This window comes from Anguilla rostrata, chromosome 1 (genome assembly GCF_018555375.3).
Source record: "Anguilla rostrata isolate EN2019 chromosome 1, ASM1855537v3, whole genome shotgun sequence".
Classification (NCBI taxonomy): domain Eukaryota; kingdom Metazoa; phylum Chordata; class Actinopteri; order Anguilliformes; family Anguillidae; genus Anguilla; species Anguilla rostrata.
Genome location: NC_057933.1, coordinates 67,043,893 through 67,071,528, shown reverse-complemented (window position 1 = coordinate 67,071,528; position 27,636 = coordinate 67,043,893). Strand labels below are relative to the sequence as shown.

Here is a 27,636-nt window from a genome sequence, read left to right as displayed (position 1 = left end):
GTAAACATATTCTGAAAACTACCTTTGATATGAGAGTTTTTAATTTTACAAAACTTAGTTTTCCATTATCATAATACTACCAGTAGTATAACTGATGTCAACCAATGAAATATTGCAACACTCTCCAGACCACCTTAAAGAAATGAATGCTTGAGGGGAGGAGCTGAGTTTGCCTGCAGAAAGGGATTGGTGGAATGCAGGGGGAAGGGGGTGTGTGCTTGAAGAGCGCAACACAAAACAGCCGTTGAACTTGTGCATGAGTGGTGCATGCACACTCACTGTAACTGTGAAGTGTCTCCTGCTCACTGGAGCCAATCTGGGTTCTGAGCACGAGGTGAGAGAAAAGGACAACACCATGACCAACTTCGAGACCAACCTGAGGGTGAAGCTGCCCGCTACCTGCATCATACTGGAGATGATCATCATCATCCTCTTTGCCACGCTGGTGGAGTATGACGACCAGACGAATGCCAAGTACTGGCACAAGGAAATGGCCGAACACAACTTGTCCAACTATGATAATGAGTTCTACTTCCGCTACCCGAGTGAGTGACCTCTGGGGCTGTGTGGCTGGGGTGGGCTGGATGGTAGAGGGTGGAGGGCTTTGGTGAAGGATGACTTTTGATGGATGGCCTGTATTGTATGAAATGAAAAGGGTGGTTTGAACGCGGACCACTCTATCAGGCCCTTCAGAGGTTGATGATGTGAGCTGAGGAAATGTTTATCTTTGCTGTGTGGTGTATCTACAGTGATAGTGAGGTGCCTGATAGTCAGATCCTGCAAGAGCAGACTGTACCAGAGTTTTCAGCCTTTTAAATATTTCAAAGATATTGCTCCAGTGAAATGTTGCAATGAATTGTTCCTAGCTACTGTATGTGGAACGTAATGCATGATGCAGGGGAAGACAGGAAAGAGTGACTACTGCTAATGAGAAATTAATATATTTCCTTTGGCTACCAGGTACCAGAGATTTACAGTGCGAGAAGTTAGGTAGATTTGAATCTTTTTTTGTATTTTCCGTAGAGCACTCAGAACGTTTGTTCTGAAGCACTATATTTGACATTGTGTAGGGTCACCGGAGCGAAGTGCATTAATTTGACTTCTACAACTTAACGAGGAGTGATGACTGGATGTGAAACTGACATCCCATAGAAAGCTGCACAGAAACTCAGCTGTGCTACTCAAAGGCTGAGCCCTTTAGTGCTTACTGCTTTGGGGCTGCTGGTAGCTGCAAGGAAAATCCACTTAGAGTTTTTTTAATTTATTGCAGATGCAGTAATTAGGCAGTGAAATTCACTAAGCTGTCATTTATGACGGGTGCCTGAGGCGATAAATGTTTTTTTAGAAACAGGTTGAAGTGCATCAGTTGGAGTCAAGTGTAGCTGGCACAGATGTAATCAAAATAAGATGCAGAAGAGCAATTTCAATTATGAACAAATACAAGTGGAATGTTGTTTGTGGGGATTAAAGAACTCACAAAACTGTTTTTGTGAAGACATAACCCAAAACTCGCATTTACTTGGTAGTCAGTTACAGACTAAATACAATTGATTAAATTAAGGCTTAGTGCAAAAGCATAACTCATGAAATTCATACTAAATGAGAAACTAAGCGAACGTAAATCTAACGCAAATACCTGGAGGTTGACTGACTGCTAAATAGTTCTGGGCATTTCACACCAGAAGATTCAGTGTGGAGCGACAGTATAGCGCAGATGTACACAATTTTTATCTGAATGATGTGCAGTATATTTTTCTGATCTATAAACTTCCTGGGCAGGTAAGCCTGTGGACTGTTAGAATCCCACCTTAAGAGAGGCTTCAGATGAGATTCAGGAAGCCAGAGGGAAGGGAGTGCGCTGGATGAGTGGGCGTGGCTAATCATAATCCCTTTTGAAAGCTTACCTGCTCTGGGGGCATGCCCGTTGGGGGCCTCTTAGCACTGGGTATTTTAATGCAGGTGTTACTACTGGCATACAGGTACAGAGCCAGGGGCTGTAACAGTGGTGTGGGCATGGGAACGGGAGAGAGGAATGCCTGTATGCGCATATCCACAGAGCCGTTAATGCAGCCCAGTGAGAATGGGGGCCTTCCTCCAAGAGCGTGAGAATGGCTGAGAGAGAGGTTGCAGTGAGGGACTGGAAACCGCATTTGAGTCAATGCAAAAGGGAGTGTTTCCAGCCCTCAGACAGGTCACACTGGTTAGTGTCTCAGGGTTTGGGGGTTTGGGTGTGGTGGTTGGGGGGTGGCTTCTGAACTTGTGAGTGAATAATGCTCATGCATTGTCTCTTGCTACAAAATCCATTGCATGAAACTTATTATCAACCTGCTCTGGCGTTTTACTGATTAGGGGAGTAAAATTGAGTACAAGGCCAAGTCCATAGCAAGACAAAATTATTATTCCACAGTGCATAGTTTAATGGTCTATTCGATGCAACAGTTCCGATAATGTTTGTCATAACTTTTCTGCTATGTAACTAAGTATGTAAGTTGTAATTCTTATACGAGGAGGTATTATACACATGTTCATTTGTCACAGGTGAATGCATAAGTGATTATCATGGGGTCCTGGCCACATGATGTGTTTAGTCTGGCTCATTTTAAAAAAGGCTTGTGGTAGCATGATGTTGGGAGTGTCCATGGAGCTCAGGCTTGAGTGCCTGCATAACCTTGTTTGTATCCATGCAGCGTCAGGCAGTGAGAATGGCATATCCATACAATAAGATGATGGGAGTGTTGGCATAAAAGTGCATGTATCAGTGCTGGATTAAATCTATTAAGAAAGTCGTTTTACAAACAGCAGTGCTGTTTGATAAATGGAATCTATTATTTCTATTAATTGTCTCCAGGGCTGTTTTTGACAGTTTATGCTGATTATGTCAGATCAGCCTCAGGGTTTTCATTTATCCACGGGTCATTTAGATGAAGAACTTTTTTTCCAGAAAACTGATGACATAATGGGGGAATCATGCAGAACAAAGAGAACTATTCCCAGGAATATCGATTTAACTACACAAATTTAAAGAGACCAGTAAAACTGAAAAGAAGTAAGCCCTAAAGCTAGGATATGCAGTGCTGCACTATCAGGGTGACATACTGTACTGTTTCAGGATTCCTGAGTAGTTGCAAATAGTCACCTGAGGAATGGAAAGTTAGGGTAGCAGTTTGGGACCTGTGCTCCTGACCACAGTCTAATTTGTGTGAGTAGAACCTGGAGGAAGAACAAAAAGGGAGATAGTTATTAAAAATCAGTGAAATGCAGTGCTGTAAATATCCTGGGATGGCACCATGATTGAAGAATTTGCAGAGGAGCTTGATATTGATTTAATTTGACTCAATGAACATTGTGGTAAAACAATATGTGGAATAAGAAGTTAGTACCATTTTATTATCTTTTCATCTGTTGCTCATCTGAAAGACTTGCATGCCTGTTATCTCATAATCAAAGCATAACTTGACATCACACAATCACATGCAGGGGGAGAAACCTGATAGTCAGGTTCTTGAACAGACACGAGTGTGAGTCTTTATCTTGTTAAACTGAACAATCAGAGTCGTAACAAAAAAATAATGAATTGTATTTGCACAGCTCTTTTTCAAATACCATCTTCACAAGAGGCAATACATATCAAGTCAAGTAAAAGCATAAAGAAGTAAACTTTTACAGAAGAAAAAAAGCAGGTATAATTGAAATCCAGTAAATGACCCAGTACCCCAAACGTGTTCATGTGTTTCTGTGAGAGTAGGAGTGGAGGTGGGTGAAAGAGGTGACGCGGGATATCTGGGACAGTTGGCCTGCAGGGAGTCTGGCACCATCAGTGCTCCCTCTGCCAACAGCCGGTTTCCAGGCCCAAGCACAGACAAAGATTGTTCACTCACTATCTAGACTGAGGCCATGAATGCATTTCATCTAATTGGCAGATTACAGTGTAGCTGGCTGAGTGAGCAATGGGAACAGATAAATTGAATAGAGTCCAGGTGACGGCACATCCGTCTGTGTCCAATTATGTAGGCCAGCTGAATTTCATCACCCATTTAACCATACACATTACACCTATTCTAGGTTATCCACAGCTGGGTCTTAAAAAGCAAATTTGTTTTTGAAATAGTGAACTGTAACAATGCTTGCCCTTTTGAGGACAGTGGCATCGAATACACTTTATGATACCAGGAGGTTGTGGGTTCAAGTCACAGTTGGCATGCTGCACCCTTGCACTAGGCTTTACATGAACAGCTCCAGGTGGAACGAGCTCTGAAGGCTTGTGGTACTATGTAGCAAGCCGAGTGCCACCGCTCGTTTAAGAGATGAGAGAGACGAGTTTATTTTTTTGGACGCGACTGCGTCTTTTTTATTTTACGGCCTCCACGCGGCTTTCTGTTCGCAATACACAATTCACTGCTGACTGTCCATCAGCTCTTCCTCGTCTTCGTCTCCAGTCCGTTCGCTTCTGTCTCTGTAGACCAGCTTTTTAAGCGTCCAGGCTCACTGTCGAGGTAATCAGCACATTGTCCATCAATCAAACAATTAACCATCAGTGCTGATTAATGATCCCCAACAGCTGTGGCGCAGAGTTCCGAGAGCCGCCCCGCCCACTCTCTCTCTGCAGCCAACGCAAAACCACGCCCACCCTACCACAAACTAGTTAAACCGGAATTTATTAAAAGCAAAACACCTACAGTACAGAGGTGTAGGTGGCATTAATGAGCAATGCTCCGCTCTCTCCTCCCGCAGGCTTCCAGGACGTGCATGTGATGATCTTCATCGGCTTCGGCTTCCTGATGACGTTCCTGCAGCGCTACGGCTTCAGCAGCGTGGGCTTCAACTTCCTGATCGCGGCCTTCGCCCTGCAGTGGGCCACCCTCATGCAGGGCTTCTTCCACGGCATGCACGGGGGCAAAATCCACATCGGGGTGGAGAGGTGAGATGCCTGCCTCTCTCTCTCTCTCTCTTTCTCTCTCTCTCTCCACACACACATGCACACATACGCACACACACACATGCACACTCGCTCATACACACACACACACACTCTCTCTCTCTCTCTCCACACACACATGCACACATACGCACACACACACTCGCACATACACACACACACACACACACATTCTCTCTCTCTCTCTCCACACACATATGCACACGTACGCACACACACATGCACACTCGCACATACACACACACACACACATTCTCTCTCTCTCTCTCTCTCTCAATCTCTCTCTATCTCTCTCCACACACACACACATGCACCCGCACACACACGCACATACACACACATTCTCTCTCTCTCTTTCTTGCACACACATGCACATGCTGTCTATTTCACTCTTTCTCTCTCATACACACAGACATGCACATACTCTCTCTCTCTCACACACACACCCATACACTCTCTTTCACTTTTTCTCAGGAACATACATGTGCACATGCTAACACACATAAGTGGAAACATATACAGTATCTGTCACATTACATCAACACTGACGCATTGCAGAGTGAATATTATACATTCTATATTAACTCTATATTATATATTTAGTGATGATCAATACTTGACAAATTAGTATAAGTGTCTATAGACACTATTATGTTCTTGTGAAATATGTTCCATAAATCATTAGCTCAGAAGCTCTGTCAGTCTCACTTGTAGAGGAAACAGTTTTGAATTTTGAGTGAAGGATTGCATTAATATTGGATTAGAGTATACTGTGATTCACTGGAACACTGACTTTCTGTACAATGAATTGTAACGCCTTCCTTTTGCAGCATGATCAACGCTGACTTCTGCACGGGTTCAGTTCTCATTTCCTTTGGTGCTGTGCTGGGGAAGACCAGCCCGGTCCAACTGTTGCTGATGGCCGTGATTGAAGTGACTCTGTTTGCTGTCAATGAGTTCATCATCCTCTCTCTCCTGGAGGTGAGTATAGGAGCCCATGCATATGCCATTACACTGCAGAGCTCACTAACGTATACCAAAAAACACCATAACACACTGTTACACTATAGAGCTCTCTAACACATACAAACAAACACCATAACAAGTGAATATACTGCAGATCTCACTAACTTATACCAAGAAACACCATACACACCAGAATGGGTCACAAATACCTACCAGAAAATGTCTGCACCTAAAAAATTTGTGATATTTTGGATGTTAGTTTTTGATTGAAAAATGGATTCATAAAAAATGTCTGTTCATCAGGCCAGGGACGCGGGCGGCTCCATGACGATCCACACTTTCGGGGCCTACTTTGGGCTGGTGGTGGCCCGAGTGCTTTACCGCCCACACCTGGACAAGAGCAAAGACAAGAACGGCTCTGTCTACCACTCTGACCTCTTTGCCATGATTGGTGAGATTCTCCCTTTGAAAAATATTTCAGTTCTATTGATACTGACTCCTCTGCCTTCCCCCCTTTCCTGGAGTTTATGTTTATTCACAGCAAGACCGCATAGCTGTGAGTGCTCTAGGTCAGGGCATGGTACATCACTGATTGCAGATGTATGTAGGAATGATGCAACAGAAAGTTTACAAGTGCAATTGACCCTGGACTCCAGATATGGACCCGATATCCCTTCAAAGTAAAAGTCTTGAATAACCATCTAATCTTCAGTCAGGACTCAACTCGTACATTGCTTTCATTCAGTCACAATACTGTTGTTTTTTCAAATTCAACTTCAAAATATTGGATTTTTGTGATATTAACAAAAAGCAATCAATGGCCCAGGGTACAGCATTACAGTCAAAACAGGAACTGGTATCTTCCACATTCATGCCAAGATGACCTTGATATGATTTTGAAAAGACAAGATACCTTCAGTGACTTTCTGGGCTCTTCCTAGGCTGACCCTGATTTTCACTCAGTGATGTCAGATCTATGATTGTGATGTCTGGATGGTGTTTCGGTTCCAATGCCAGTCAGATCCATGATTGTGATATCCTTATGGCATTTCTGTTCCAGTGCCAGTAAAACCCATGATTGTGATATCCTTATGGCATTTCTGTTCCAGTGCCAGTAAAACCCATGATTGTGATATCCTTATGGCATTTCTGTTCCAGTGCCAGTAAAACCCAATGATTGTGATATCTGGATGGTGTTCTTGCCCAATGCAAGTCAGATCCATGATATCCGTATGGTGTTTCTGTTCCAATGCCAGGCACAATCTACCTGTGGATGTTCTGGCCCAGCTTCAACTCGGCTATCACTGCACATGGGGATGACCAGCACCGCACTGCCATGAACACCTACTACTCCCTGGCTGCCTGTACACTGGCCACGTATGGCTTCTCCGCTCTGGTCAGCCATGAGGGCAAACTGGACATGGTAAGGAGGCTTGGAGGACTGAATTATGGTACCATAGAATATAAGCTGAGGATGATGAGAAAGCATGAGGGTGGAGTCAGGGGAGTATACAATTTTTGTATACATCACCTGAATAAATATAAAGTGATATATGCAAGTTATAGTGAAATGAAAAGTATAGCATTAAATACAATATGTAACAACACAATTCAGTTATGTTACAGGCTTTTTAGAGTTGTAAGTGAATTCACACTGATAGATTGAGGAACTAAATTGTATACCGTGGCTTCTCATTAATGTATGAACAAGTGACTATGTTAAAATTAATTATCTCAACAATGGGTATGTGTTTATGTACTTAGTAGAACTCATTCCAAATAAAGCAGCAGTGGTTGTTCGGGTCCTCCAGAGGGTGCTGTTTAGCAGTATTCGTCAGAGCTATAGAAAACACATGGCTCTTCTTGTATAGCACAATGAAGAAGCAAGTCCCATCAGTTAGCCAAACATAGATTTGAGACATATCAGTACTGGAAACCATTCAAGGTAAGTGACAAATACCATGCACATCAATACCTTTCACTCAGTGACAAACTGCCCAATATTGGTGAAGGAGATGGGAGTATAACATTTAGGCAAGTGTGTAAATAAAATTCATCCTGTAAACAAGGCTGTGGGAGATCACAGCACTACTCTGGGAAGAAACTTCACACTGAATTAAAAAGCATATGTCCCTCTTTAAAGACAGGATTTTTAAAAATAGTTTGTATTTACCTTTCCTTTTGACTTTCTGCACTAAATTATTTAAAATTAATTTACACAGGATGACTATTGCAGCACTACATTCTGTTATTGTATTATAAGGTCCATCTCATTTTAGAAACAGCCAGTGTAAAAGCTTGTTGCTGCCCCCTGCAGGTGCACATTCAGAATGCCGCTCTGGCAGGAGGCGTGGCTGTGGGCACGGCTGGAGAAATGATGCTGACACCCTTCGGCTCCATGATTGTAGGCTTCCTGGCTGGTACCATCTCCATCCTGGGCTACAAGTACCTCACGGTGAGGACAAGTGGGCATCACAGGCCTGTCGTCACTTGTCTACAACACATCCATGTTCTTTTTGCAGAAAGAGACTGGCATATACTGTATACATGTACATGAAGTTTAATTGTATAATCCTTCCCAGATTTTCTGAGTGGCCAAATATTGACTGCACTGTCAAACAAAACAGTGCAGAACAATATATAAATTCATAATTCATTCATAGAAATTATTGATTTTATATGTATAATATATAATAATGTAAAAAACAAAAGCACATGTATATACTTAAAGATATACATGCAGAGGAGTGAACACATTTACTTGTACAAACACACACACACACACACACAGACCATGTTGCTTATCCTTCTGCTGTCCCCTATCCTCCCTCGTTCAGCCTTTTCTGGAGGAAAAGCTGCGTATTCAGGACACTTGTGGGGTCCATAACCTGCATGGCATGCCAGGGGTCCTGGGGGCCATTGTGGGGGCCGTCACTGCTGCTACGGCCACAAAGGAAATCTATGGAGAAGGGTGAGTGCATGTTCATGTTCTCACCACTACCTTTTTTTCCCCTGTCAACACTCAAACGGTCTCACAATATCCAGAGTAAAGCCAATGCCTTTGTCAAGGTAGCTATGGCTAATCAAAGTTTTTCACATCTAACATTTCTATGCATATTGCTTTGCATTGGTTTACTACTATACTGAACTGTCTATTGATGCAAACCAATGTTGAAATCAAAATAATTTCCAGTCTGAAATAGAATGCCTTTAAATGAGCATCTAGCCCCAATGTGAAGGGCTAGAGTGCAGGTCAGTGCCATAGGACATGTGTGGGATATAGAGTAGTGTAAGGTACATTTCTATGCATAAAGACAGGTAACATCCCTGTGTAAAGATAGATCTCTATTTTTCTGATGCAGGATGGAAGACGTGTTCCCAAATATCCACTCAGGAGAGATCACTGCTTCCTACCAGGGTGTGCGCCAGGCTCTCTCCCTGGCTGTGACGCTGGCCATCGCCCTCGTGGGGGGTCTGATTGCGGGTGAGTACCAGTTCACAGGGGACTTCAGGATACATCTGAATGAATGGACCGCATTCTGCCAGCACATATGTCTATGAACATGCGGTGACAATTCACCTATAACTGTTGACCATCCATGTGTTTCCATGGAAACCTTCCACCATTTTGTCTCTCTACTTTATTTATAGGACACAGTTACACACAGGCAGGCATGTACACACACGCACACACACAGACACACATTTCTGCTGGTGCTGCATATTTTTGTACAGTTGTATTGCTTGTAATTGACTCCGCATTTGATTGACAGGTTTCATTCTGAAGCTGCCCATCTATGGTGCTCCACCAGACACCATCTGCTTTGAGGACGGAATCTACTGGGAGGTTGGTGATATTAACACATTAATCGTGTCTAACAGGTTATCAAAGATGTTTGTTTCGCCCAGCTTGATAAAGCTATGTACTTTGGTAAAGTAATTCAGTGTACACCAAATCGAGATATGAATATAAACCCTGCGGTGGCTCCCCAGGTGCCAGGTGAGGAGGCCTCCCATGAAGAGATGACCACAGTGCCCGTGGAAGATGTGGAGAAACCCCTTAATGGCTGAGCTTCCTGTCCAGGCGGAAGCAGACAGTAATGTGGCTTGTGCGCATACACTTTGACATGGATCACGTACCCATATACAGACCGACACGCTCACATGCACATACACACACACACACATACACACATAAATACACACGCACACAAACATGTACACATACACATTTACACGTATTCATACACAGGTTTATATGTCAGTTTGTTTTTAAATCCTGAAATCCTCCCCCATGCATGAAAGTGGCCTTTCCTGATATGGTCAGCGTACCAGCCCCACCACTCCAGGGCCTACATGGTAATCTCATGTAGGTTATCGTACTGATGTAGGTTCACATTTTGACTGTTAAGGTGAATATGCGGAGCACATGTACATGCAAGCAGAAGCATTTAACTCAGAGACACAGAAAAGGAAACAATCACCTCATTCCTCTGTCCTTTTTTAGCAGAGTGTCAGCCTGGTTGTATGGAACATTCATCTATCTGAACAGTTAAAAAAAAAACTGTCATCTGTGGGCTACAGTCTATTTGATGTCCTCTCTGTGCCTGTTCATTCAATTAGGTACTAGATTGTATTCAGAATTTCTCTTTTAATATCCTGTATTCCTTGAAAGGAAATGTGCAACATGGACCTTACACATGGGTGTTTAGGAGACAATGCTATTCCATTCGAACTCACAGTTTGTCCTTTTTTGGATGTTACATGAATCACTTGATTTTTTAAATGTTTTTTTAGAAAAATTGTTTTTTAAAAAAAATTGATAAACACAGTTAAACTTGGATAATACCCCACTGTTCCTGTATAGGTAGGAATTGTAGATGTAAGTGCCTTTGCACCTGATTTACTAAGACAGAGCTGCCCAACCATTTTCCTGGAGATCTGCTGTCTTGTAAGTTATCACTTCAGCCATACCAAAGCACAACTAAGTCAAGAGACATCTTGTTTGGCTACTAATTAGGAAAATCAGCTGTGCCAAATTAGGGTTGGAATGAAAACCTACATGATGATATATCCAGGAACAGGGTTGGCAGCCCTTTGCTAAAACCTTTAAGCACATGCAAAACCCATAACATAACCAATGACCATGGTCATGGTATTTGTTTAGCATCAGTCATGGGTTGTGTTATTGCTTTCGCGTGTGCTAAAACGTTTTCTTACTAAAATCAGGCCCTTTGTTTCTTACATGTCCTTCACGTCAACTCCCAACGAAAGTCGCCACATAAATTGTTGACAGCAGCCAATATAAACTTCGCCTCCTACGTTTTCGTATTTATCGCCACAAGATGGCAACCAAGAGCCGTATTTTAAACTGGCGGAAACGACAAATGAGCACGTAGACAAAATTGCCCATTTTATGTATATATACATTATTTTTTTAATTCTTTGCTATAGGGATGCTTGGACTGCTTGATTTTTCTGGCGGTAGTTCAAGTGTTACAATGCAGAGTGTATATTGACGTTAGAAACATTATTTGTCAGAAATATCCAACTGCTTGGACACACTGCTATGTGTTTATTTTTTAGAACCAAAGATTTTAATCTTTTTTTCAGTGGAACAACATGAGTCTAGGTTATATAGTCTGAGTATATATTCTTATTGTATAGCTACACACTTTAAAAGAATACTAGATAGAATAATTCATTTTTAAGTAATGAAATTCCACATGGCCAAAACAGTTACTTGAGTAAAACAGATTAGTTATTTTCGGTTGTTTCCTGTACCTCTGCTGTGGTTTTTTAACATTATCACTTGTCAATGCCAACCCTTAATTGCTTGCGACGTGAGTGTAAACAAATCCCTGTGAATTCAAATTTATTATTTGAAAATAAAGAGCATGTTTTTTTTTCCAGAATGTTGGAGTGTAGTCTTTCTTTCGAGTGTTATACATGAGGATATTTCACTGATAAAATTTTTCTGCAGGTCGAATATATGACTTGTGACAGTGTGCGTTGGACAAGGACCTGAGATAAAACCGCTAAATGCTGGTTCCATGTAAGGGGAGGCACTCACTTGACACCCTTGAGCAACACAATCTATGACAGTCGCTGTATTTGATATCTACCAAGAAAATAAGTAACATAGCACTTAGCTTGTATTGGTTCATTTGCGTTGGTTCATCAATTTGGGCATCCTTACTTCCGCCTACACCAGTGGTGTCAAACTCGTGCCATGGAGGGCCGTGTGTATGCAGGTTTTCATTCCAGCCTCAGATCTTGATTATATAATTAGTTAAATTATTTGCTGAATTAGGGATGCAGGTTTGTGCACAATGGTGACCCGACGTCTATGGTGACCCGCATTGTCTAAATAAAATTTTTCTTATATTCTGTGCTTCAATGCAGTTAAACGCATATGGCTGAATGAGTAATTGGACTCAATTAAGGCAGCATTAATTGGTTGGAATGAAAACCTGCATACACACGGCCCTCCATGGCACGAGTTTGACATCACTGGCCTACACTTTCTCCTGGCTCCGTATGCGACGTTTGTCAATGGCTTGTAATGTCCTGCTTTCTAGTACTGCTTCAGGTTGATAGGGGGAATTACTTTCGATGAAATCATTCAGATTACGAATATAGCATTAATACGATGTCATCGATTTTTGCCACAAGTCGGATTATAAATGACTAGTGTTTATTGTACGTATTGTATTATCACAATTGGCATTATCGAAATCGTTTCTGCGAAATAGATTGGACGGCTTGCAATATGGATCTCACGGTTTGCTTGATTTCCGGGGCATTGGCGTTGAAGCTGCGTCCCAATTCGTGCTAGACAAAGAAACAGAACTGCAGCTCCAGAATGAAAGCGGCCTGGAAAATGCGCTTTAATCCTCTCATGAATACTTAATGATGCTACAATCAGTGCGGAAGGGGTTAATGCCCAAATCCAGATGGTTTTTCCATCGTGTAATTAACACAGTTTCACTTTAGTAGGATCAAAAGACAGAAGGGAAGCGGGGGGGCTTATTTCGATACGGCGTTATTAGCCATGCCTGGGGCCTCTGCATGGTGAAATGGTGGAGGGAGAAGAGCGCCGTTTTTATTCTGCGCACAAATCCCACTCTATGATGGCGCCATGGCGTGAACTAATGCAGTGGTCCTTTCCCATGAACTATGAGACAGGTGGGCAGCTGTGCTAATGAATGGGCGGTAAAAACCAAGAACTTAATTGCACTTTGTAGTTCCAATTAAAATTCAAGAAAAAGTGATAACGATAATGATCTAGTATAATTATTCAAATGAATTTTGCGTAACTATCGAGAGCAGCTATCTATAACAAGATATTGACTCTGCGTGTTTAAAAAAATCTGTTGAGAAATGGGTGACATATTAAACTGTAAAATGGTCAGAGTTACACCAAGTCTTACAGAATACAGATGGTCCATGTTGGACTCATACTGTGTAATAGTTGAATAAATACAGGACATTTTTCAGTGTAGGTAGCTCAATATCCAACTAGGCCCATTGAACTTTTTCCTGGAATGTTCGTCAGCTTTAAAAGAGAATTATGATCACATGATACCATGATCCGTGTTTAAATATGACTTTTTCTTTAGGAGGTGCATTTTGATTGTAAATATATTTAGCCTGATTTGAAGCTACTGCTATGGGTTTGATGGAGCCACTATTGATAGGTACTATATGTTCATTTGCTCACTTTTCTTGAGTCTGTGATCACTGGCCAGCCGGCCAGTAGATATTTGACTCTGCCCATAGGGGGGTCACAGTTAACCTTTCATCCGGACAGGATGAATACCAGGAAAAGGAAGCCCCTCTGCCCGGCATTTAAGCAGCCAGGAATACTGGAATAAAGAAGCTTTCAGAGGACATGGGCCTTTGCTGATGTCACCTCCTGGAGCCCTCCGATCAGGACAATAGTGCTCGGCATGGTAGAGACCTCTTTTTCTCCCTCTCGGGGCTGGTTCTAATGGGATTAGAGATTTACTTCGGCAGAGCCTGATCCTAGACCTTCCCCTCTCTCGTATTCATCACACCTCTTGGCCGAATCGACCAGCCCAGCACCTGCTGGGGCAAATGGAGAGGATGAAAGGGCATGGGAATAGGGAGGTTTTTGGGAGTGGGGGGGAGTCACAGCAACTTGGTGCGTTTTCAAATACAAACACAACGAGCACACAAATGTGCACACACACTCTTTACCGCTCCTGAAGCTTTCTCTCACGTATTTCCAACTGAAACGTCATTGTGTATTCAACATAAATTTCTGATTATGTGTGCACTTATATTTTGCGAATGAACTGACATTCATTACATGCTCTGTGCAGGCATTAGGTTGGCATATGCTTGATGGGTCAAACTGAATCCTTTCCATCACTAGATATTTAGAACACTGAGAGGTGAAAGCAGGTTTTATATATAAGACTCTAGTCAGAATCCATGCTGAACAAGAGGATCAGAATGGAGACAGTGTTCATTTAACAACAGTTAACTATGGGGAACCTCATCTAGTGACATACTTACATTTACAGAACTTCAAGTTCTCCCTTCAGTTTAATTACCTTGCAAAGACCCAGTTGTAATCTTTGAGGCTCAGCACAATAATTTTGGTACCTGTCAGTCTCTTAAACATGGTTCTTGTGCTCAATCATAAAATGAGAGATCGACATGACTGAGGCTCTTCAATTGTGCTCTTTTTTTTGTAGACCAGTTTTTAATCACATTTCTTTTTCTCCCAATGTGGTACACCCAATTGTATTTGTAGGCCTATAATTTAAACCTCCTCTACCAATTCAGGAGAGCCAATACGCTCCTGTGAGGTGTATGCTGCCAGCTGTGATTATTTTCAATCTGCAGTTCATCAATAGTCACACAGTAATCACTGTATATGCTGTTGACTGAAACTGCCCTCCCCGGGTATTGCTATTGCTTACTCTATGCTGCCATGCGCACCAATGACATTGTCATTGTCTGTACCATAGCATAGCAAATCACTGCACTGCAAACCAGTGCTTTCGTACAGTGTGACATGCCAATTAATAGCCCTTGTTCTGCTGTCTATTGTCCCCTCTAGTAGATTCCAGACTCTAAAACAGGTAGACCTCTTCTCAGGGTAATGTCACCCAGTTCCCACAATGCTTGCTTTGGGTTTTCTTGCCAACGATATAAAGGGTCAACTATAATGTTCCAAAATTGACCACCAGCAACAGGCCATCTGAAATTGCCTAAGATGGCCTGGCATGCTAGTGACCATTACTCACCACCATCTTTACCAGCATTTAGCATTGGGCTAACCAGGTTCCGTTTAAGTATTAGCTTAACTAATGATAGAAACGATAAAGGCCAAGAAAAATTAGCTTTTTCTCAAACTGTTACTATGTGAAATGACTGATCAGTGGTAAGACATAGCTGGAACATTCATAAAAAAAACTTTTAATTGATTGGTTGCAATCATTGACAAAAATACAGAAAAAAAGTTTTTTCTTAATTAGAAAAGTAACTGCCGATAGAAAAGTAAACATTTTTTATCTAAAGCATGTTTCCATGAAGAAGATTAAAATGAAAATGCAAAAACAAAATTAAAAGCTAATTTTCTGGCTTAAATTTCAGTAAAAGTCCTGGAGATATTTTTTTTCCAAGAACTGACATTCACAGTGGATTTGCTGACTTACTGGCCAGACTCTACCACAAGTATTTACAAGAAGACCTCAACAGCAGCCTATACAACAGGAATGAAATGAAGGCATTATATTTTATTGTACCTCCTGAATGGGGAAGGTGAGCTGGACTTGACCGAAACAAAAATAGGAAGCTCAGCCTTTTCACCATAGTGCCCCTGCCACATGGCTTTAAATTGGTGCCTTTTTAGGGTGTTTGACCTCTGGGTCAGGGGAGGTCAAGTGAGGTCAGTCTTTGTGAACTCCTAATTGAGTTCCCTTTTCTCTGGGGACATGGTTTCTGAGTTCCTCTGGAGCAGAGGGTGGTTATGCTAATTGAGAACAATGTCAACGGAGGCCCCAAGTGTCCTCTTCATCTCAAATACCAGTTCTAAAGGTAGATGACCCTTCTGGCTCACACATTGCAGTTGTGGCTAAGATTCAACCAACATTTTCCCCTGTGTTTTATCCACAATTATTTGTGATTTACTGCAAGAACAATTGCTTAATGATTCCAAGCTTTACTTTAGTATGTTTTATGAATGTGTGTATAATCTACTTTATATGATATTCCTTCCAATATACTGCTTGATTTACATATATATTACAATATATGAATGGTTATCATTTACCTTTTGCGTTTTGCTGAACTTTAATGTTATTTTGTGTGGATTATTTGGTTAGCAGTTTTAAATATTTTAACAATTTTAAATATCACCAATGTTCCAGCTGGGCTTTGAGTGAATAGTCCAGTTGTTACTAGGTGACCGTGTGCTTGTTTATGTTACTCAGTCAGTTTAGTCAGTTTAACTGAGGAGCAGCCTATCCCCGATGAAGACCACTGACACATCACTTAGTGCTGCCATTTTGTCTGTGTAAAGGAATGGGTTAACATAACTTGTGTTTCACTGACTGAACTCAGTAGGAATGTAATATGTAATAATGCACTTTGTCTTGATCTGTAGAATTGAGAGGTATTTTTATCATTATGTGCACATAATTATGAGGCAGGGCAACACAATTAACACAATATATTGTCTGAGTGATGAAGATAGTAACTCTTGCACACTTTCATTATTAAATATTAAATGACAAATAATATGATACAACTGAATAAAGCCCAAACACAAATAGTGGGACGATTTTTCTTATATAGCCTTATTATTTTCTTGTATAACTTATATAGTCTTCATATGTAACATTTTATTATGAAATATTAAGGACAAATAATATCATGGCATGACTGAAGAGAGCCCTAAAACAAATAGTAATCTTAATTTATGTAAACTCCATATAAATGACTGCACTGATCCGCTTTGTAACATGCCCTAGAGGATAACAAAGATGTATGTGAAGCTTCTGCCCAATATTATATCACTGTTTAAAAAAGATTTAAGGCAGAGCTGAGCAAGCTGAAAAATGGGAAGAAGGGTTTGGGGATGCCTTAATTAAGCAGTAACAAATTGTGGATAAGTAAATATGAGAATAACAGGGTTGGGTGGGGGAATGAGGGTTAGGGGAGGACGTGAAAAATGTGGACAAAAAAAAAAAGCAGAAGGAAACTGGACAAAACTTAGCATTATGACACCCGAGCCTCCGATGGGAATTCCATCTCTGTCCTGTCCCCATAACCCCCAGCCCAACCTCTGCCATTCTCTCCTGCACCAAAATTACAGACTGGCTTTGTGGTTCAGGAAACCTTTTTTGGATGCCAATTTGCATGAAAGCGACAAGCAGCAACACTTTGTTTTTTGCATAGGCACCCCCACCCCCCACCCCCCTCGCCCCAACACACAAACACAAACACACTGGGATTCCACTGCCTGAGATGTGCAGTCGAAGCAAGATGTCCCCACACAATCCTCCTTTGTCTTAAGGACAAATGAAAAGAAGAGAGGGACAGGGCCAAGGCTGCATGTTAATTAAGGAGCCGTAGCAGTGGAAAGGGTGCATCAAAAAGAACGGGACTATTTTCAGCTTCTCCACAATGGCGAGAGGATACGGCGTGTGCAAAGAGGCTTCCGGACAGAGGCGGAGGATTGCCAGCGCTGGGTAATGAGCGCCAGGCATCCTGGGGAATAAATAAGTGACATGAGCAATGCATGTATGGAACCACGTTTCAGGGGGAGCTAGACCATGTGACCTGAATAGATTTTTGATTGCATGTGTTCATACACAAAAAGTCCACTAGGTTGTGCCATTGGGCCAGAAGCCATTTAAGGCTCATTCCAATACCTTTTTACTGTGAGCAATTTCTTTATTATTTGATGCTATTCTTCGGAGAAGAGCTTGCCTTTCCTCTATCTGGAAATGTGTAAATCTAGTAAATCTCACATAGCAGTAAAGCACTATGGGAGATAAGGCACCAAGTAATTAAAACAAAATCTCTGCTACATCAGCTGACCATTTCAATGAAAATGTGCAATTCATTGTGTGCATCTCATTGTGCGTCATTGAATTCAAATGCTAAGGTAATTCTGCAAGATGCTTCAAGCAGTGTCCATTTTGCATCACATGTAACTGCACAAAATACATTTAAATCTGTATTAATAAAAGCAAATAAAATATATCCAAGTGTGGATTACAGTAAAGTAACTAATCTTAGGGATGAGGATTAGACAAAATACCCATTCAACATATTTTCAACCTTCACTGCAGTATTATAGCATGCACCTATTTCCTTAGTAGCTACACCTTTTCATAGTCATATACTCTAATTACTTCTTCAGGCTGACAATATGTTTGTCAGGTCACTGATGTTGTATCAATGAACCATGTATCAATCATATATGTATATGATCTCCTTATTTTCTTGTCAATTACAACAGCCTCGTAAGTATTTTATTTTCTATTATCGTTCAGTTAGAATTTAATTAATTCGCGCGCAGAATGCCAGCCGTTGATGCAACACTGACAGATTATCTCACGCCGCTGTGCGGCATTATTGAGTTCCCCTGGCACGGTAAAGAGGCTCCAGTGTTGTATGTAATGTATATGGATGGTCTTTCTGTCACTTCCCACAGGAGAGGGAGAAAGCGGGCCGCGGGACCTCCGCTCTTGGCACCCGGTTCAGAGGCGGGCGCAGCGTGTGAGGGCGCTGCGTGCGAGCGAGCGGGCACCCACTCAAAACCCGCCCGACAAAGCCGCCATTCTTCAGAGTCAATGGGCCCATTAATGCGGAGGCCTCTGCTCTGGAGGGGATGTGAGCCTGGCCGAGGCGCGCGGAGGTGCCCATTAGTCCCAGGAAGCTGGGGGTGAAGGAAGGAGGCGGCGTGGCCGCTCGCTCGCCCAGGCGGCGTTGGGGGGTAAGCGCGGCCCACAAAAACCGGAGCCAAGCCCGAGCCTTTGTGGCGCTGCCGTCCACCGAGCTCACTGATGCGTGTCCCTGCGATCTGTCACGTCGCTGCTCTCAACTGCAGTATTTTTAAGTGCTGAAAATAACTGGGACGAGGAAAGGAATCTATTGTGAGCCATTATTTGTCCCATTTCGCTAAAATGGCGGTCTGCCAAGATTCTTCAAAGAAAATAAACAAAAATTCAATGTAACTGTCAAACCAAGCATGAATACAAAACATTGTGGAGACGAAACGAGAATTGTATTATGTATAATGTATTAATGAAATGGTTATCATCAAATTATTGTTGTGCCATTTGCTTTCTTTTGCAGTCGGTCCTTTCCATTATTTTTGAAAGTACCCATGCACAGCAAGGGATCCTAAGAGCGCTGTTTCAAAGTAAATACCGGTAGCTTGAGAAAAACATCGCTTTTCAGAAGTCAGAATTAAGGTATTAATCGTATATGATTACTCGGTAGCCGTGGCTGAAGGTGTCGTGCGGGCACAATGTGATACGTACGCGGCCGGCTGCGTGTGAAATGGAGGGGGTCGGCCTTCTCAGATCCTCGAGCGAGGAGCCGCGGGGAGGAGAGGGGAGGGGAGGGTCCGTGCAGCAGGAGTGTGGCCGTGCGGGAGCAGGTGGGGGAAAAGACCAACATCCAACTGATCTAATGACGCCTCAACTTCTGAGCTGTGCGAACAAACGGCTTCCATTGCACAGTCCCAATTAACTCCAGGGGTGGGTGTGGGTGATGGACAAGTCCATTATTAACATCTGAGAAGCGCCGCGGTGACTCCAGTCAAGCTGAAATGAAAGAAAAGGGGTCTTGAAGAAAATCTCGAACGCAGGGAGAATGCGCGGCACGGTTCACTGCTTCGATTGTGCTCCGATCGCTTTCTTCCAGCGGTTCCTAAATGTAGCCCGAGGAACGTGCCCCTCTGCTCATTGCAGACAGAGAAAACAGCTCGGCCCTCTGTTAAGTTAACAGGTTGTGGCTATCGTCAGGAAGTCCACAGATTGCGTGCGCTAGTTCATCCCTACAACGCAAAGCTGACTAATACAAATTTAGGCTCAAATTCAGCTTTATTGCCATGCTGATTTGTCTGTCATTCTGGGTAACAAATTTGAGCAGTTATTTCACTTTTTCAATTCTAGCAGAAAGAATAATTTTCCCTCATTTTGCTGATGGCTCCTATTAATGTGTTCTAAATAAATGTATGAGAAACACACACTTAGATTCATTTTTTTAAAAGTTCAAGACAAAGCATCATGTGAGTAGAATGAACATCGGCATTAATAATTTCATGAGGTGCATTAGATACATTCTCAGAGAGTACAATTTCTGATTTGGATGGTGAGGTTACTAAATTGGCTTCTCTAAGCTGAAATTTTACTGGGTCTTTTGCATTAATATAGGAGGCTGTTCCCTACCACTCTCAGGCTTGAGAATAGGCCATTACAAGCATTACACTCAAAGGATTGAATTGTGGCCTGACCTTTATTAAAGTTATTAAAGGATTCATTGCGCACAGCAAAAGGATTGACTTCCATCCCAAGTCCTGTAATTATTCATTTCTGCAGTAATAGAAAATGTCACCTATAGTGCCGTAGTTTCTGCTACTGCCAAAGGACGTTTAGCTCTGCTGCTGAAAATGCGAGGAATCACAAAAGCCAAGGTGGAGCCCATGCCCGCAGTTTTTCTGCTAAAAGGCTGCGCTTGTAGCTTGAGAAAATGTATTTTCAGCTTCATGCACTGGTCCACTGATAATGATGTAGGAGAACATTACTCCTTCCTGTTTTTTTTAAGATTGGCTTTATTATGATAATATATAACTGAAACATAAGTCAAAATGAATACATGTCATGCCATTTTTATGAGTGGAACAGCAGATAAAGGAATTTAAGTTAATCTTTCATATTTTGTTTTCTTTATTTTTGTTTTTATTTGCAAATTTTCCTTATATTTAAAACTGGAGAAACAAAAGTGATTGAGGTAATAGGAAAAAACATGTTTTCTACCTAGTCAGAAAGTGAGGAACCAACAAGCCAAATTTGGCCAGATGCCAAATATAATCAATGAGCTTCATTTGAAAAGCCTGTCAAGAACTTTGGATGTCACTTGCAAACTGATTAGCGAATATAATTAACAAGTGAGGTAGGTTCATGGAAAACTGACAGTAATCAATGTCAAGGATATAGTTATGAAAGATTAAAATGACTTTCACCACTTGGCCTGTTTCTATCACCACTTGATGATGCACACAGGAAGATTTAGGCAGGCCCAATCCCACTAAATTGTCAGCCTTCCTGACAACTGTAAAACTGAAGAGGGCAGTATTGGAAATGATACTTAGCCAACAGTTAACCACAATGTAAATAAGCAAGCTGTGGCTTCTGGGTGATATTATTCAATGAGTTACGTTTACCAGAAATCCAGAAAAATATTCAGGGATGCCAGTGTTAATATGGATTCTTATTTTTCAAATTTGATTTATTTATTAAATAATCACAAGCATTAAACAGCAATACTAGATATGTTAATTCAATGTTTATTAATACAACTTTATCAATAATTTATTGTTATTATTAAGCATCAATAGTTATCACGAAAACAAATTTTAACGCCTTATAACTTTTTATGCTGCAACATAAAAAATGCACAAATGAATCATCATTTGTTTTGGCCTACAGTCTGCACATACACTGTAGGAGCTTATTCTAAAGAGGGATCGTGCAGAATAAAATCAAGCCAGAGGACAGATCTCAGTCTTTCCTATTAGTGCCACTTATGTTACTTGACATTGCAGAGGGTCCCCTTCACTTTGAGAGGAATCAACTGACAATACAACACTACATGTGCATCCACCCATGGTCCTGTGTGTTTGTCCAGCTTGACACAGTCACTTGGTCCTGGTGTAATTGAGGGCTTGACCCCTCCAGCAAGTGACCAACAGGTCAAAACTGCTGGAGGAGGAACAGGGGTGAAACTGCCCACACAGTGTTTCCTAGACAACCTATAACTATCACTGTGCTAACCTTCCCCTCTGTAAAGATTCCATTGGACTGGATTTGATTGAATTTATTTTACTGTATTGTTAATATGGTACAAGTTTTGTCTATTGTTGTTTAAAATCTGCTTTTCGGATTATATCCAAAGGATGTGTGGTGATCGAAACAATGCTAATCATTCACAAACATGCAATACCTCATAACACACTCCACGTTCAAAATTGCTATTTATGGATGAAGTTATGAAAAAATAATCCGACAATTTAAGGTTAGTAATTTCAAAGTTTATTTAATATGTTTTCTTGCAATAAATAATAATTATTATTATTATCATCATCATCGTCACATAGTAAATAGCGTACATGTTGAATGTGTACTGACTTAAACAGTTGCCCGAACAGTGACACAGTCCAGTAGCCTAATGCAATGGTTCCACCAGTCCACATGAAAACAGCTAAATGTATTCTTACGGAACATTTTGTATAGAGATAATTTCTGAATGTGGCGGTCACTACAGCAGTCTCATTTGCCACTCAAACAGAATCAAGAATCCTTTAATATCTAGTATTTTTCCATGATAAAAAAAGAAAGTATCCGAAACAACACGAACTGATATTACTTGGTCATTCAGTGCATGGTCGGAAACAGAAAAGTGACTGATCTTTCAGCGTTTTTTAACCTAGGTTTCCCGTCCGCTAGCCTGCTCCAAGCTGCCAGTTCGCTGTTCCACTTAGGCGCCTATTCATGAGAAAGGGGTGCGGGGGAAAAACAAAATGCCAATGGCAGCTGTTTGTTTACGGTTTCCCACGATTCCTTGCCAATTAGCCATCGTCATCCCGTCAGCCGCTTGTCTTCTCTCATTAGCCACCGCTCAGTGGACAAGGACCCGCAAAGTGGTGCTATTGGCCTACTGTACATCAGCAATGTGGCTCTCCTCCCTCTTTTTCCCTTCTGTACCCCATTCCGCCAATATTTTTCTTTATATAAGGGGGCGTAAACAGTTCATGGGCTTGGAGCTAAATTCCAATCCTTTTGAAAATTCATTCTTTTAAGGACGAAGGTCAGATTATCTAAATGCGAACGTGTATAGTGATGGTATAATTGTATCTAATTTCAACTGGAAATATTATTATTATTATTATTATTATTATTATTATTGTTGTTGTCGTTGTTGTTGTTGTTGTTGTTGTTCTTCTTCTTCTTCTTCTTCTTCTTCTTCTTCTTATTATTATTATTATTATTATTATTATTATGCCTACATCACAGATGTGTATGTGTGCGTGTGTTTGTGTGTTGGATAGTTGGATGGCAAACAAGACGGTCAAGCTTATTCAAACATTCTTCAAGTATTAGAGAGCAAAACTGTTTGGTATTTACAATAATGAATATAAATCTGGATTATTGTCACGTTACAAAACTTTCCCATTTACAACTTTACTGTGAAGTAATTATTTTTAAAAAATGGTTATGATGAAACAATGACTAATGTTTCAGAAGGTATAGGCCATTGAATTACCCAAAAGAAGATGGTGCTAATGATGATGATGATTGTAAGGAAGAAGCCATTATTTCTGGAGTAATAATAATAATAATAATAATAATAATAATATGCAGAAGAAGAAGTGCATATTTATAACATAGCTAGGGGATGCACAATGTATGGCTTAAGTTGATAATAATTTAGTAGGCTCCATCAAAACCGTGGTGAACCACAGAATTTGAACAGCCAATAATCATAACCCTATTGAATCAACAAAATCAAATTCATGACCTCCCATGAATTGAGCATTATAATTTTAGCCTATATGATAAAGAGAGTAGCTTCCTGTATTACTATGAGAACATTTGACTGTACTGTGCAAATGGCCTACCCATTGCTGTTTCAATAATAAAGACTGCGTTTTAGGACCTACAATATCTTGGCGTGGAAATAAACGAACGTAGGCGGTACAAGGACACAGCATTTTTTTTTTAACCCATTTTTTAATTGGGTCCAAATTTGAGGTAATGACCGTAACCGATTGCTAGGCCTGCCGAATGCACATGCATGAAAAGGACGGAAAACAAAGGATCTTTATGTGATTGAAAAATTGTGCTCACCCAGCTCACCCTTGTCTATCGTGTCTTGGGAGCCTTCCGCTTTGCTTTTTAGGAGGGGTGATGTCATAATGTTTCAAACGGTATTGCTGAACTTTGGACCAGTGTTTGTCAGAGTAAGAATGCGTCAAAAGACTATGCTCTAATGAGGCTGCCTCTTCGCACGCAAAAGTTTTGTAGGGCGAAAGTATAGAAGAGACGGGGTCTTCGTCTAAATGAAAAAGATGATGTACCCACAATGGCAGTCTTGTGTCCCAGGATTACCGAATAAAAACACTGATTGCAATATAGCTGTTCCTGGTACGTTTAATGTACTGGCACAAAGCTTCACAATGAAAGGAATGGAGTCTCGCCCATTATAAAGTTAGATGGCAGTGTAAAGCATAAGCTTACCGCCTTCACAGGCAAGAGGCTCAGTTCTAAATTCCATCATATGAGCTTGTCGGAATGTTGAAGCGACATGACTGACAGTCTTTCTTTGTTAACGAGTGCAGACCTTGTTGGGGTCTCAAATTGTTTATGAAATATTTCAAGGATTATTCACTGACACTTGTAGACTCATGCAATTTATTTTAGGAATAGCAGTCCCAGACATTTCTGGCTCTACCACCATGTCAAGGGGATCCTTTCAAAAGTGCAGTTAAAAAAAAAAAAAAAAAGCAGTAGCCTGCTTCTGTCGTTTTAATGCCCACACCCTTCCGACTGTGGACCAATCAACTAGACTACTTATTCAGGACGATTATCTCACATTGTATACATTTTATTTGTTGTAGATCAAAATACAATTTAAAATCTCACAGAGCAGGCGAGATTGCCTATAGATTAACTGAGTGTGGCCCTAGACGTGATTTAATCTGGGGAAACTGAAGCAGTGTGGTGAAATAATTTTTGATCCCGACGAATCTTAAAACCGTTCAACCTATAGTGGTGTTGGGTAGATAAATCATATAATGAGTATCCCCAGTGAGAAAATACAGCAAAATACTAAATTTGAAATTTCTCGCAAAATTGCCAATATAACGGAATTAGGCTATAGGCTATGACTGAACCCTTGCTAAATGAACCAGAAAAAGTCAACAATCACGACTTATAAGAATTCTGGCTAAGGCCACATATTAAAGTTATACACGCATTACATATCTGTGCCATATATTATACAAATAGGCTTTCTGTACATAACCATGAAAATACAATATCTGCAGGACTAGTGTAAATGTGTTATTGGGAAAACAAATATAAATAAATATGCAACAGATATGCTACGAGCAGTGTTTTCAGTTGTTTTGCAATACACCCATTTTATAGGCTATATTCTGCCACAGCATCTAGTGAGATGTCTTTCTCTTTCTCTAGTCTAACACCAAAACCAGACAGCAACAAAGACGTTCTTCTTCGAGTTTCCGGAAGAGGGCGTGCTCTCTTTATCTGGATTTGCGAAATGTGATGGGGACTGTAAAGCGGGACATAAAAATACAACCTTGCCATTATAAATACTGTAAATTTCGCTCTCACGTGTTTGTAAAATCATTGTCCTTTTTCTAAGACTGTCCCAACCACAGACACAGAGCCGATAGACTTCCATTTGAAAACAAGGCGACCCTGTACGTGCTTTTCGCTCGCATCAAAGGAATTATTATTATTGCTTCATTTTGGTTCTCCTCTCACATCCCTTTCAGAACCTCTAGACGTATATATACCGTGCTCTTTAGCTAAAGCGTCTTGGTCCAACGCTAGTTTATTACATCTAATTCAGATCACCAGAATAAGGAGAACCAAACAATATGCTAACCGAAACATCATAATGAGCAACATATTGTATGCATGTCCATTTTATTATCTCCGTAATATATAGATGACGTCAGATTGATGATCTGGTGTACGCAATTCGGTGTATATTCTCATCAGTTTCGTTTTTTCTAAACGTACACAGTAAAGTCTGAGTTAAATCAGCTCTTACTGGTACATATGTTCCCTATTGGTCTTATAAGTATACTCAGAGTTGAATTAAAACTGGACATTTTACTATGTAGGATAGTTTTGATGAATTACTGTCACTTGACTAGCGTTAAAAGAATATTTATATAATTAGCTCTATATGTCTGCGAAGAAAACAAGCAAATAAATGAATGTATATGAACAATTAAAAGAGTCATCAACAAAATGTTCATAAAACTGGCGAGAAGTAGATCTGAATGCAGATAAGTGCACTTGGCACGTTTCTGGCTATTTTTCTGAGTGGCTGACCACCTGGAAAAAAATAAAACACACACACACTCTGTCTCACACACTCTCACACACGCACGCACACACACACACACACACACACACACACAGCAAATTTTGGTATTTGGAATGAATGTGTACATGAATGCATGACCATCAAATTGACTCTAGCCCAGAGTTAAACTAACTCTTTTCTGGGAACAATTGTGGGAGGTAAAATATTACTTCCATTTAGAAGATTGTGGAATCCATTTTAGAAGCTGGAGCTGAGAACGTATCCCAGCATGCATTGAGCAAGAGGCAGGAATACAACCTGGACATTGTGGCACACATGTCATGCAGTCACATGCTCATTCCTACAGGTAGTTCAGAATTTCCCATTAGCCTAACCTGCATGCCTCTAGATTGTGGGAATACCAGGCGGAAATCCACATGGACATGGGGAGAGCATGCAAACTCCACACAGAAAGGCTCTGATTTGAACCTCAAAGTGTAAATTAGGTAAAATTGTGTGCCTGAAGTTAATAAGTAGATAACTAATTGGTCAAAGAAAAAATTGTATGTTTATATATATAAACATTATATATAATTTTTTTTATTTTTTATTTTTAATTTCTGCACAGAATGTGATGACTCTACATTACAAAAAGTGAACCATTGCTTTCTAATATTTTTGTAAAAGTGGCACACTATCAGAGTAAAAAGAGTGTCTTATGCATCTTTTTTAACCCCGCAGTTATAAAATTAGAAGTCATAATCAAAGTTAAGCACAACACATCTATTACAGAATAAAAATCAATTATGATGTGTGTTCTGTTGTAAAAATGAGGGTTATGACTCAATAAATGTGAAGTATGAAACAGTTTTTCCCTGATTTATTGATGAGTGACAGGTTGTTTGTTTATGAACCAACGCAATAAGACACAATAGACACAATGAGCACTTCCAACTTAGGCTTGTGCCTTGATGATTTTCCAAAGACACTTCTGTGTATTAACAGTTCTAGAATTCTGTAAAACCTGCGATCTGGTAACCCTTGGACTATGTTTGGGCGTTATTTATCTATTTAAACAATTGCGATTTACATGTTAAGCCAGTAGAATAAATCATTTTTATGTTTGGTCTGTGAAGAGTGACCTGTAGAATTTAATTTGTGAGACCCACCACGGTATTTTTATTTGTGGTATGTCTGCATTATTGCCTGAATTCAAAGTTTAGAAGTCAGATGAATTCCCTTAACTGTCACATTGTTTGGTGTATAAATTGGATCAGATGATATTGCAAACCACATTATCATCTGAACTGAGTGATGGATAGCTGTCAATGCATACAAGCAATTTTTCTATCATTAAACCATGTACTGATTATAAATTTAACAAATACAAAAATAAA

At 40.7% G+C, this 27,636-nt stretch overlaps 1 protein-coding gene across 2 annotated transcripts; it reads left to right on the top strand.

Annotated features, from left to right (window-relative positions):
- Window positions 1-249: 249 nt before the first annotated feature.
- On the top strand, window positions 250-11,809 carry rhbg (Rh family B glycoprotein). 2 transcript variants are annotated; one of them, XR_010332482.1, is made up of 11 exons: window positions 250-545; window positions 4,732-4,918; window positions 5,767-5,917; window positions 6,206-6,353; window positions 7,159-7,325; window positions 8,220-8,357; window positions 8,740-8,873; window positions 9,265-9,386; window positions 9,676-9,749; window positions 9,896-10,314; window positions 10,348-11,809. XR_010332482.1 is itself a non-coding variant. In XM_064351619.1 (10 exons), the coding sequence occupies exons 1-10, from the start codon at window positions 257-259 to the stop codon at window positions 9,971-9,973; spliced, it is 1,488 nt and encodes a 495-aa protein (XP_064207689.1). In that variant the 5' UTR covers window positions 250-256; the 3' UTR covers window positions 9,974-11,809. The 2 variants fall into 2 exon arrangements, 1 of the variants encoding a protein (XP_064207689.1); XM_064351619.1 differs by having other exon boundaries at window positions 9,896-11,809.
- The last annotated feature ends 15,827 nt before the right edge of the window (window positions 11,810-27,636 follow it).

Bases quoted from the DNA above. Each gene is read 5' to 3' on its own strand.
- rhbg (XM_064351619.1), top strand. From the start codon at position 257: ATGAGTGGTGCATGCACACTCACTGTAACTGTGAAGTGTCTCCTGCTC. The intron at 8,874-9,264 runs GTGAGTGCATGT...TTTCTGATGCAG, and splicing joins AAGGAAATCTATGGAGAAGG to GATGGAAGACGTGTTCCCAA. The intron at 9,750-9,895 runs GTTGGTGATATT...GTGGCTCCCCAG, and splicing joins AGGACGGAATCTACTGGGAG to GTGCCAGGTGAGGAGGCCTC.